General features: G+C 34.1%; 1 protein-coding gene across 2 annotated transcripts; it reads left to right on the forward strand.

The window, feature by feature from the left end:
• The first annotated feature begins 239 nt into the window (after positions 1-239).
• On the forward strand, positions 240-12048 carry LOC133329601 (galactosylgalactosylxylosylprotein 3-beta-glucuronosyltransferase S). Of its 2 annotated transcripts, none has more exons than XM_061538072.1 (5): positions 240-492; positions 9451-9726; positions 9979-10241; positions 10322-10673; positions 11932-12048. In XM_061538072.1, the coding sequence occupies exons 1-5, from the start codon at positions 243-245 to the stop codon at positions 11991-11993; spliced, it is 1203 nt and encodes a 400-aa protein (XP_061394056.1). In that variant the 5' UTR covers positions 240-242; the 3' UTR covers positions 11994-12048. The 2 variants fall into 2 exon arrangements, with proteins under 2 accessions (XP_061394056.1, XP_061394057.1); XM_061538073.1 differs by lacking the exon at positions 240-492 and adding an exon at positions 763-795 and having other exon boundaries at positions 11932-12041.
• The last annotated feature ends 1453 nt before the right edge of the window (positions 12049-13501 follow it).

Consider the following 13501-nt stretch of genomic DNA (forward strand, 5'->3'; position numbering starts at 1 on the left):
GCTGTCTGGCTAAAGTGACGAGATGAGTGCTGATGGCAGTGTATTCCGACGATAATATTACTTTAATACAGTTCACGTTCAGAGGGCAGGGCAAAAGTACAAAAGAAAATCATTTGGGTGCTATGTACAAAAAATAACAACAACAACAAATAACAATAAACTAACGAAACAAAATCGGCATTTGAGGACCAGCGGAATTTTCTGTTCTAATAAAAAAATATATAAGACTTTAAGGTGATATCATGCCTAGCTCTGCCTTATACCGTCCACTTGAATCAGGCAATGGCACAACAAGGTCGAATCAAACCTCTACCGGTATACGAACTTCATATGCGGGTGGCAATAAAGTGCGTTCCTTATGGCCCAAGACAGCCAACAGCCGACGTTTGTTTGTGGTGGTTTTAATCCTAATGACCCTATTGATATATGTCGTCTGGAGTGCGGTACTCAGTGATGCGGAAGACAGTCGAGGATCCTATGGATCTACAACAGGTAAATTTAAAGAAAATTTAAGCTTTTATAGCACCTTAGAAGGCAATGCCGTTGTCAGCACCACAACTACCACTAATGTGATTCCGACAAATGTGGCAAATATTAACTCATCAGCACCAACATCACCAACACAGCCACCTAAACATGGCTTTTTACTGGCAGCCAAGGTGGCGCCGCTTATGCTGGAAGAGCTGTTACAAAGGGCAAAGGATAATACTTCCTTCCTTGTGTCCCCAATACCAACAACAACATACCCAACGAATGGCAGCAGTGTCAGTGCACGTGATATGCAAAACTCGTCAAGTGAGTAGCCAAGCCATGATGCAACCCACAATCAAACAAAATAGCCATTAGCCAGGAGGACAAGGAGGTGATATGTGGGCGCATTGCATACACATGCGCTGGCTCTTTATCCTCCATAAGAGTGTATGTTGTTTCACCTCCCTTCTCCACCAAAATCCTAATCGATTGCTGGTAACCCATACACCCACCCATCCATTCCATACCTAGTCACATTCATTAAACTGATATTTATAATTATTATTATTTTGTGGGAGATATATATCAATTCCACAATTATTTATATCATACCCCATCAGCACCACTCCCTTCCCACCACCACCACCCTAACAATAAAAAGGCATGCCCACCCACAAAGCACCCAGCACAAAAAAAAAAAAAAAAAACAAAAAAACCGAACAACGACAACAATCAGCACTTTATGTGGTGTAAACTTGGTGATGGAGCTGTGCTAACCAACAAACCAATCAACTAGCCAACAACAAAAGACCAAAATGTAAACAAAAGGAAATAACCAAAGACATGAACACGATTATTTTACACGATTTGCCTTAATTTATCCATTAAAAAGCAAATATCGAAAATTGTTGGACACGAAACAATAACTACTACCACCTACATATTGTTTATATTTAATTTTAGTTGTTCTCTATTAACAATTAATAATAAGTTATAAACATTATCCTACCAGACATACGCCGCTTATGTACATATTTTTTTATTTTATTGTTATTGCAAGTTGCCAATGAAATTGCTTGGGCTTTAATTGTATATATTTTATGTACATGTAAAAAAAAGGAATTACGAACGAAAATCACCATGGGAATATTAAGCAAATATTTGTAATGTACAACACAATTAAAATAATTACTATAAATAGAAAGTTTTGGTGGCATGAGAGTTTGATAATAAGGAATTAAAACTGGCCTTATGAAAAAAATAGAGATGAAATAGATTGAATTATTTTTAACATAACTTAAAGTCTGGTTATATTCTAAAGGTCATTTTATATATTGCAATTATTTGATGATACTTGATATGTAATGTAATAGGGGTACCCTATCCTACAAATTAATTTGTATTTCATTCAAACCTATATCAGGCACTGGGGAACATTTTTAAAAAGAAGTCTCCAAATACTGAAGGCTTCAAGTTCAATTTTTCCCAATGGAAAAATAAATATTCAATAAATAAAAAAATCGTTAAGCAATAAATTCATTACATGCTCAAGTTGACCCTGATTCCTATATTTGCATACAAATTTGTCCTATGGACATTAGGCTATGTTTTTGCAACAGAAAATAATTGTAGAGCCGAATGGAACTTAATTTCCTATTCCTAGGCTTTAACAATTTTTTTTAATTCACCATGTCCTAAAGCGTTTTTGATATATAGTAGAAATCGTCAAATCTTGAGGGATTTTCCACAGCAAAAAAATTGACTTTGTATACAGATTATTTTCCTAACTGAATAAACCATAGGACCACAGGGTTAAACAAGTGTCCAGAAAAATTATTATGTATATAAGAAACTGGAACATTTTCCCATTGGTTAGAAATGTTTCTCTATAAAAAATCAAAAGGACATGAGGATAAACTTTTTCCAATAGGAAGAAATCCTCAGATTCCGAGGTTTTGTATACAGATTTAAATTTTTTTCCATATTTTTGCTCGGACTGGATCTAGGAATAGGCCTTTATTTTATAAACTATAGCCTCTTCAATAACGAAAAATGTTCTGATGTACACCAAATATAATTTTTTCTATATATGAAACTTTCCCGGTATTTTTCCTATACCAAAAAGTTTCGGTGTTGGAGAAATGTTTTTTCCTATAGACAAGCATCTTGAAAATATATCAGATTTTCGTGGTAGCTTGCCAAATAAAAGTCACTGGCAGTGATTTAAATAAGCAGGAAATGTCCGAGTCAAATTGTTATTAATAACGCTGGAGTATAAGACGTTTTCAGTTTGCAGTCAGTGTGCGGACAGTCCCTAATTAAGAAAAGTGGGTCTTTCCAAATGGGTCCTCGTGTCCATACATCCATCCATCCATCAGTGTTTTAAGTTTTAACTCAGTGTACGGACAGTCTCTAATTAAGAAAAGTGAGTCTTTCCAAATCTCTGGGATGATTCTACATACAGACGTGGATAATACACTGTAGTTAATACCATGGTATTGAGGTGAATCTCCCAAATCTAGGACAATAATCAAAGCCAATACTTACTATTGAACTTGGTGTAGAGGGAAAGCCCAACTGCATGGCGATGCTACCGAGGCAGGAAAGCATTTGCAAAATGGATGATTTATTAGCATCATCAAATAAGCAAAAAACCAAGGAAGTATCAGGCAAAAACCGTTTCACAGAGTCCTATTAACTTCTGGATGGGAATATCACTACGGAAAATGAGTTCTTTGTAAATATGAAGAAAAGTACCTCCGGAAGGAGGTGAGAGATTTCCACCACCAAATAAAAATACAGTCCAAATCGTTTATAACATCATTTATAACGACGTATCGGTTATAACGACCGTATCCAAAGGCACGAGAAATGAAAAGTTCTGCTCTTTATTTGATATCGTTTATAATGAAATATCGCTTATAGTGATCGATTTTGCTTCTCCCTTGGCCTTTGTTACAGGCGATTTCGAATGTTCATTGATACAATTTTTTACTTTCACATAATTATACCCTCAGGTTAATTAGGGTATATACATTTGATACGGCAAAATACCCCATGTTTCTTTGGACCAAATCAGTTTCAAACAGTTTGGAGTAGATTTACAAAATTCGTCCCTCCGTAAGTCTGTCTGGCTGGTGCACACTACAACTCTTCATCCAAACTTTGAACATCGTAATATGTTCCATTTGACACGCTACACCTTATCAAATATACAGCAAAACCCACTCATCAAAATACGATGCAGTATAAGCTGCTATAACAACAACATCGTAATATTTGTTTGCCAAACTAAGGTTCAAGTTCGAAGATGGGGAATATTGATCCACTCCTTCCAGTAACTCCCCACAAAAATGGTCAGAATATTGCTGAAAATTAATTTTATAATGTCATGCGAACGGAATATCCGATTGGAACCAATCTTTGCAAAACCTATTATCTTTATATGTCCATCCAAACCCAATCAACTAACCCTATCTTCACTTTGGACACATTCGGTACAGTTCGCAGCCTTTCTGAACCTGGAGTTAGAAGCAGAAACAGATTCAAGAGAAAATACATAGCTGTAGAAACTGGTACAACAACAACACTATTGTAAAATTTGTATCCAAACTTAGTTCAAGTTCGAAGATGAGAAATATCGGTCAACTGCCCCACAAAATTGTCAAAATGTTGCTGAAAATTAATTTTATAATATCATGCGAGTCGGATAAACCTATTTAAGCCAAACTTTGCAAAACCTATTATCTTTACCAAACCTAGATCAAGTCCAAAGATGGAAACCATTGGTCCACCCCTTCTGGTACCTCGCCCACAAATGGTCAACGTTTTTAATATTTATAAATTCAATATAAGGCGAATTCAAACTTTGCACAACCTATTATTTTTACCAAGCCTAGATCAAATGGAACCCATTGGACAACTCCTTCTGGTACTTCCGTCACAAAAGGTCAAAATATGTATAAATTTAATATTATGCGAAATGAATGTCTGATTTGAATTAGATTTTGCACAACTTATTATCTTTACTAAGCCTAGATCAATTTTGAAGGTGGAACTAGTCGGACCTCTCACTTTGGTATATCCCCCACAAATGGTCAATACTTTATAATCTTTTTTAAATTTATCTTGAAGCGAATTGTATAACCGATTAGATCTATATTAAGTCCGTGACTTCTTTTAAAAAACATATATCCTATATAAAGAGAATAAAAAAACCTGTGTGTAATTCCGAAGACTTATGCAAACCATAGGCAGCACCGAATTAAACTTTTTTACGTGTTTTATAGTTTTTTTTTTTTATAAAAACATAGGAGATTTTATTTTTTTTTCGATTTGAAATCCATATCATTGCATTAGCGATAATATGTGTATATTTATTTATAGTCTATCCAAATATGTACAAAGTAACCATATATGCGCAAATTCAGATTATTATTGGTTTAATTCGGGTTTCTTTTGTTTGTTGCTTAACACCTAAAGTAAACGCTAATGCCAGGCATATTTTTATATTTTTAATACTGCGTAATTGGATTTAAGTACATTAATTTTAAATGGTAAATTGTTATTGGTGAGCAAACAAAAAATTATTCAATATGACGAACGTTATAGAGGAGAAAAATAAATACTGCATTAAATCTGCAAATTTAGATACCACGTTTACATTTTGATTTTATTAATTCCCAAATACAAATTTAGGTATTATAATAATCGATAATAATAAATCCAGTAGATATAAATTGTTGCATTACATATATGTCATATAAATCCTCATAGAGGAGGTTATCCCGACAAAAAGTTCTACTGTAAATGCCGCTTTATTTTCTGAATTTCCCACATTTATTCCGAAACTCAACTTGAATCAAATGACTGAAAATGGCCATGAGAGTAATAGACATAATTATCTCTCATCAATAAATAAACTACGTTTGTTAACAATAAATTTATTAACGTTCTATTGTAAAATGATAAGAATATAAAATCTGTGTTCAGAATTAGCCCATTTGAAAATTTTGAATTTATTTGCAATGGTTGTTGTTTTCATGCCTCGTTGTTTATTGTTAAATAAACGATTATCAATATCGCTCTTTAAAATTCATTATCAAATAACATTCTATAGAGAAGTGTGTTGGCAGGCAGGTGATATATACATGTGACGTAGTAGTAGCATAACACTGCTATGTACATAATTATATTCACATGTATTTAAAAAAAAATATGTTCATTATTTTGTATTTCCCCAAAGCAAATGATTTGCAAAACGCACAATTTTTATCTAAGAAAATTTGAACATTGAACATTTTTACACACATATTGGCGATTGTACGTTCAGACACACGCATGCACGGACACGGCATATATTGAAAATATAAAATAAATACAAATGTTAATGACACTCATATGCTTTAAACGATTTATAATAATCTTTATCACTGCGAAAAGATAATTTTTATTTTTTGGGCATTTCCCACCTCCCCTTGTGTGTCACCGTCAAATCAATGTGCCACAAAATATATTTGATCTTGTTTGTTGGAGAGTGTCGTCTAGATAACGTAAGGCATTTGATGTGAGTCACAACTTGCCACTGACAACAAAAAAGTGAAACATGGACTACTGTGTTCTCAATTATAAATTTAATTTGTATTGCTCGCATTAATAAATCCAATGGCTATTTAGGCTATATTTTTTTAGCTTGTACATATTTTATAAGGTAAAAAAATGATGAATGGCAGACTTTTAAATGGGAATTGCATTCATATGAAACTCGAGATCAGAAAATTAGATCACTGTGGCGATTTTTTAGAAATATGTGTGAGATCATCCCAGATAGAAATATTGGAATTTGAAAAAAAAATACTAAATTTTTTTTGTTTGACGAAATATACAAATTTTAATGAGGCATACAAAGTGAATATTTTAAATCTACGGCCTATCTGGCTTGTACAATTTAGTACGATAAAAATAGCTCTTATAGGCTCAGTACATTCATCTTCTTTGCCTGTTAACGCTGTTGAATGACATATCAATAAAACTTTCCTTGAAATACCTCGGTAATCGTTACTGAGGAAGAGGTTATCGATGCGAATATGGTTTTGGGACCACATTGGCTGTATTTGTATGTGTCAGATCAAGCAACAACTGAACAATTGTCTTGATAAATTCATTAAAGAGACAAAAATTAAAAATTAATTTTAAGTGGTTATTTATACTCTTTCGAGTCGAGCTTGATGATCTATGTTTTGCAATGAAAAGGAAAGCCAGGAGAAGAACCTGCGTATCCACCATTATGCGAAGCGTTTCGCCGTTGGTTAAGCGGCTCATCAGGCATATTGGGCTATGTGCCTTTACAAATGTCGTACGTTGATAACTTGTATTTATTCCGCCCTGATGCGAAACTTGCATATGCGAATTAAATTCAAATTTGATGAGCCGCTTAACCAACGGCGAAACGCGTCGCATAATGGTGGGTACGTAGGATCTTCTCCTGGCTTTCCTTTTCATTGCAAAACATAGATCATCAAGCTCGACTCGAAAAAGTATAAATAACCACTTAAAATTAGTTTCAAATGATCACTGCCCTTACAAGGCAAAATTCAAATAACAAAAAATTAAAAATTAAATTAAGAATCTTCGTCGTTCTAAAACCCAGATATACCAACTACACGTAGTACAGCTGTTATGTTCGAAATTCCGTCTTTGCAGAGCTTTAGCATTCAGTTTAAAGCAGTAAAAGGTGTACTGCATGATTTATATATCTGGGTTAATATATTAAATATATTAACCCAGATATATAAAAATCTCTCTATAGGCTACCATAAATGTAATAATAGTTCTATATCGCTTATGTAAACGTAGAGAAGAATAGGCATTGAAGAGCCACTTGGACTTTATAATATCTGGAATAGATGGCAGAAACGAAGCTCCCGCTGAACATCATGGTCGTTGGTTCAGAAATTTCACATAAACGGCAATAGTACACTTCGTTAATTTCTCTTTGGATGTGAGCGATCTGATCCTGTAGAAATCTGTTTTTATTTTTTTCTTTCTATAATACAACTCAACGGTTTGTAAAAGCTCGTCGATCGTAGCCGATTTAGGTTTCAACCTTTTCGAACCTGGAGAAAGATGATTCATAATCGGAATAATATGGGGGAAAAAACAAATATGTATTTACGTGTTCCTACAACAACAACAAAAAACGAATTTCTGAACTCCAGGTCACTGCAATATAACAACTCAAGTCTTAATCAACCAACGCCAGTCACCTCAGCCTATTATGTAAAATCAATGAGGCAGCCACAACAACTGACAACTCTTTGATCGAAACATAGGCCTCATCTCCTAGGAAAAAAAAAAAACAATTTTTAGCTCACTGATGAGACCAAAATACTTGCGGCTGATGGTTGGCGAGAGTCCAATAAATGGATGCAGTATAAACAAGAGCAACATATTCTTAGGCAACGCAACTATCTTCCCATGGAAAAACCAATGGGCCATGAGGTGTCCGAAGGACCAAAAAGAGAAGCAATTTCCTTCCCTTAACAAGTAAAAACGTGTCAGTGAAAAATTCTGATCAACGGAGTTCTTCGGATTTAAAGTTAATAAAATCGGTTATTCAATCCGCTTCAAATTAAATTTACAAATTTATGAAATATTGACCCTTTGTGGGGGAGGTACCAGAAGTGAAGGGTCCCACCTTCGACCTTGATCTTGGTAACAATTATAGGTTGTGTTAAATTTCTTATTCCATTCGCCCAATATTGTATTGAATATTGAAAATTTGACCATTTTTGTGGGAGGTACCAGAAGCAGTGAACAATGGGTCCTATTTTCGGGCTTGATCTAGGTTTGGTAAAGATAATCTATTGTACAAAGTTTACTACAAATCGGATAGTCCGTTCGCATATCACAAAAACAATTTTTTTTCCAAAAATTTTACCATTTTGTAGGGGAGGTACCAGAATGAGTGGATCGATATTTCCCATATTCGAACTTGAAAAAAGTTTGGAAGAAACCCAATAATTCCGTATCAATGTTTATATATCCCTTGACCATAATCCGAAGAACCAAAGAAGGACCTAAAAACCATTTCTTTCCCTTATAAGTATGAAAATACTAAATGTATGCATTTTCATACTTTTACTTTAAAAATGCGGACTAGGGCCTTCAAAATACTAAAATTAGTGCTTTCCGTTATATGTGGAACATCAAAGAATATCTAATCTTATGAGAACTAGAAATGCATTTTTTTCCATTTCGAATGGAAAATGAAGTTATGACCTTCAAAATACCCCTTAATTCGGACGGTACATTAAGTGGGTTATTTCGGAATGACTAATTGTGGTCATATTTGGTGAACAATTATATTAGGGTCATATTTCTTTCCTTGTGGACCACGGAATGCCAAATTACAGCCACTTCGGTTGGAAAAGCGGCGATAACCTTTAAAATATAGATAATATATGCTATACCATATCCCCTTTCATTCTCAAACATCTTAAAATGTTTCCTTCCAGCTTATGGTAGAGTGCATAAAAGGGGCTTAGCCTATTCTGTTAAAGTTTAGCAAATCTTAATAAGACTTCCAAACAAATTAGCCCATTGTTTTAAATGTATCAATAGATTATGATTTGGTTATGCCCTGTATTATTGTTGTTGTACATATTATTATCGTGTTCTTGTCGTTCTAATCTTAAAATAGATTTTTAGCCAATTTAAATGAGAACGACAAAAAGGCCAACCACAGATAGAGAGAAGAATAAAAAACCAACAACAAAAAGAACATAAATACTATATAAGATGCCAACCCAGAGTAGACAATCACAACTATACAAATATGTATCTATGCCAATAAAGAATATTTTTAGGTCTGATGCCCTTTATTACCCCTCTCTCTCTTAAATTTAATGATAAGCCAAAAACTCTGTCCCCACCAAAAATGACACTCATCTTCTTTATTTCCTTTCATTTCCATTGCAGATATACTAGACAATAAATCGGGCAATGAATCTCCGTCAACCCTGTGCGGTGAGTCATTTAATGACACACGCCTCTATATACAGGATCGACCACGACAGGAATGGGCAAATTTAAGTACAATTTACTTTGTAACTCCCACATATCCAAGGCGAGAACAAGTGCCGGAATTAACGAGGCTGGCCTATACGTTGCTGCATGTGCCGCGCTTGCATTGGATTGTGGCCAATGATCACAATGTCTGCAATCCTTATTTAGATACTTTACTTAATCGATTTGGTAAGTGCGAATGCATACATAGCCATACATACATGTGTATGGGTGTGTGTGTATGTGTGACCAATATACAAACATTGCCAAGTGGCAAGTAAATAAGGTTAAATCCTAGCTGATGATGATAATGTTGGTCATACCGATGGCGTCACACTTTTTGTGTTGTTTGTATTATGGTCGCTTCAGTAGTGGCATTCTGTATTCTGTTTTATTGCAATTTGTTATTTTTATTGTTGTTTCTTTTTTTGTTTTGTTTAGGTATTCCCTATACCCATTTGGCAAGTCCCATGCCTCAACGTTTTCACAAAGCCGAATCGAAACCAAGAGGGGTAGCCAATCGACGTGCTGCCATGCAATGGCTGCGCCAGCATAACATTACAACCGGTGTGCTGTATTTCGGCGATGACGACAACACATATGATCTCAAGTTATTTAGCGAAATACGTGACACCAAACATGTATCCATGTTTCCTGTCGGCCTAATTGCCAATTATGGCATTAGTGGGCCAGTGGTGCGTAAGGTTTGTAGCAACTAAATCACTTAATGTGTATGTGTGTGTTTGTTTTTACTAAGCAAATTTATCTTCTCTATTATACACAGGGCAAGGTAATTGGTTTCCTCGACTCCTGGGTGGCAGGCAGACGTTGGCCCGTTGATATGGCTGGTTTTGCTGTTAATCTTGCCTATATGTCGGAACATCCAAATGCATCGATGCCCTATAAACCGGGCTATGAAGAGGATTATTTTTTGCGCAGCATTGGCTTAACGCTGGACATGATTGAACCGAAGGGTAACAATTGCACCGAAATCCTTGTGTGGCATACACAAACTAAAAATCATGAACGCACCATGGTCAAGTTGAATCATGAATATTTGGATGATCGTTCGAATTTAGGTGCTCTTTTTAAAGCTTTATCGGATATGGGTGTATCGGGTGCTTCCGATAGTGAGGGTAAGTTCATTGATAGGGGAAAAAGAACACGTTATAATGGACGAAAAACTTGTTGTTGTATTAAATTGAAATTTTGACAGTTTTTGGGAAATTGAATTCTTAAAAAATACAATTGAAGTAAATACAAAACTAGTTTATTTATGAATGTATGGTCCACTGAGTTCATCAATACAAAAGCTTGACGGATTAAGATTCTGAAATAAGAGTCGACTATTAACATTGGTACTGACAAACAGACATAATTTTGGAAAGGTAGATTACCTCCGATATAGGGACAAATCAGGACCATTATATTTGAGTAAAGGACTGATGAAGACGATCAGGACCATTATCTCTGAAAAACCCGGTCAGGACCATTATTTCTGAAATAAGGGCCAGTTGAGGCCATTATCTCTAAGAAAATGACCAGTCTGGACCATTATCTCTAAGATAAGAACCAGTTAGGACCATTATCCCTGAGATAAGGGCCAGACAGAAAAAATATCTTTGAGAAAGCGGTCAGTCAGGTCCATTATCTTTGAGATAATGACCATTATCTCAGAGATAAGGACCAATCAGGACAATTATCTCGTAGATAAGGGACGGTCAGGACCATAACCTCTGAGATAAGTGCCGGTCTCTGAGATAAGGGCCGGTCAGGTCGAACTTATAAACACCAAATGGCTTTGCCCTTCAATGCATAAGTTTAGGGCCTCTACAGAAGTCGGATAGAGGATTTCCAGAAGCCCACAGTATTTACAGAGTACGTGAAAAGATTTATGTGTTGTAGCTTATCCAGGAGAGATTTTAGACAAAGCTATGGAATCTATTCCGTGGTTAATTTCTAACTCATCGTCATCCTCACGTAGACGGCGAAAAAAATATTGTTTGCAAAACCCACACCTCTTGTAGACCTTGAAAAGATATTGTTTGAAAAACCCACACCTCTTGTAGACCTTGAAAAGATATTGTTTGAAAAACCCACACCTCTTGTAGACCTTGAAGAAATATTGTTTAAACACCCACGCCTCTTGTATACCTTCAAGAAATATTGTTTGAAAAACCCACGCCTCTTGTAGACCTTGGGAAAAAGATTGTTTAAAAAAATCGGCTACTAACAATTTATTTAATCGTGGCCGGACGTTTAGGGATTGGGTATACAAATTATATATTTTATGTACCTAGCGAATAATTTTATCATATAATCTGTTTTAGTAATTAGTATAAAATATATTTTTGATACTAGCACAATTTTTTTTTCTTTCCTCTTATCTTTCAGGTCAAAAAGCCATAATAAGCAAAAATGGAAAATCGAAACCCTTGGGCTATTTCCTCAGCTGAGATACACTGCAATTTGAACAGTTTATACGTAATTTATTTTCCGTCTAAAACTGTCACAACAATCTGGCTGGTCAATCAACAACTACTACTACCTAACACTACAATTCTCCAATAGGAATTTATTTGAAAAATGATTATTTTTTTCGATGTAAACCCTGTGTTAATACTCTCTCTCTCTCTATCTAAATTTATATATATTTAAAAAACTAAATTGTATGTATAATTATTATTATTTAAAAATTTTGTAATTGTTTAAGAACTTATTTTAAATTTGTAATAATGTTTTCTAAAGCCTGTTTATATAGATTAAATATTTAGGTTGTAGATTTTGTAAATGGTTCTTGAAATTTTGTTAAATATTTTATTTATTTGCTTAATTTTTCTTTTCATTTTTTTGTAAAGCTTGTGATAATATTTAGGGTATAGTATGTTAGAGAAGAAAAAAAGAAACTTCCAATTTTTTCGAGTCTTAGTTTATATGACATTGGTGTAGGAATACCTCTATAGTCAGGTTTAATTAAGTTGCGGTTTATAAACTACACCAATGTTTTGATGTTAAGCCATGTTAACACCAAATATCGAAATGCAAAAGATCAATCACTTTACGGTTTGCAAGAGAAAAGACAATTTTTTTCACTAGGCTATAAGTTTAGTTTTTAATAAAACAGAATTAATAACAAAGAAAAGAAAATAGCAAAGAAAAGCAAAAAATAATGAATTTTAGGTTGTGTCGCCAACATCATTATATAATTGACTGTTTGTGTATGTGTCTTTTTCGTGTCTGCCCCCTCATTGATTAGTTGCTATGCAATGTTTCACACATGACAATTGTTATTATTATTTTTTGTAAAATTATTGAGCTTCATATCATTTAGTATTTTTTTTTGTAAGAAATACAATTACGAAAAGCAAAGCAAACAAATGAAACGAACTAAACTTTAAACGGTGTATTCGACTAGAACAAATATTCTAAAAACAATAAACTCTTAATTAAGATTAAATGGTAGTCCTATGGACTCAAACTGCACTTTACATACATATAAAACATAATGCAATTTTAAGATAATAACCAAACAAGAAGAAGAAAAATATTACGAATTCTAGAAAGGAAGTGAAATGTAATAGCAAAAACTTACCTTGTATGCCACTGCTTGTGTCTCGGTTCTGGAAAGAAATAAAGAAGATTATGAAAAATTGTTTTACTTAAAACTATTCTCTATATTTATAAAATAAAGTGAGCAAGCAAATAAAATGTAAATAAACAAATTAAATTTATTAAAATAAACCCCTTTTTCATTTTAAAAAAGTGGCCCATACCCTCGTAATTTTGCATGTTATAGTAAGGTAGTCACCCATTAGTAATAATAAAATGCTTCACTTGTTCTATTGTCATATAAAGATTTTTTATGGTTCTCCCTTGCAGTGGCCAAATATACATTTCTGTTTTTACAGCCTTATCCTTAACGAATGCAAATAAACTGAGTCAACAGAGTCAAATAATTCAGGAC

This window comes from Musca vetustissima, unplaced genomic scaffold (genome assembly GCF_032173495.1).
Source record: "Musca vetustissima isolate MV318-11 ecotype Yass unplaced genomic scaffold, APGP_CSIRO_Mvet_v1 utg8193, whole genome shotgun sequence".
NCBI classification, from domain to species: Eukaryota; Metazoa; Arthropoda; class Insecta; order Diptera; family Muscidae; genus Musca; species Musca vetustissima.

What these genes read in the sequence shown, in the direction of transcription:
- LOC133329601 (XM_061538072.1), top strand. Translation starts at nt 243, where the DNA reads ATGCCTAGCTCTGCCTTATACCGTCCACTTGAATCAGGCAATGGCACA. An exon ending in GTGGGCCAGTGGTGCGTAAG is followed by an intron (nt 10,242 to 10,321) that starts GTTTGTAGCAAC and finishes TATTATACACAG; the next exon opens with GGCAAGGTAATTGGTTTCCT. An exon ending in GGGTGCTTCCGATAGTGAGG is followed by an intron (nt 10,674 to 11,931) that starts GTAAGTTCATTG and finishes CTTATCTTTCAG; the next exon opens with GTCAAAAAGCCATAATAAGC.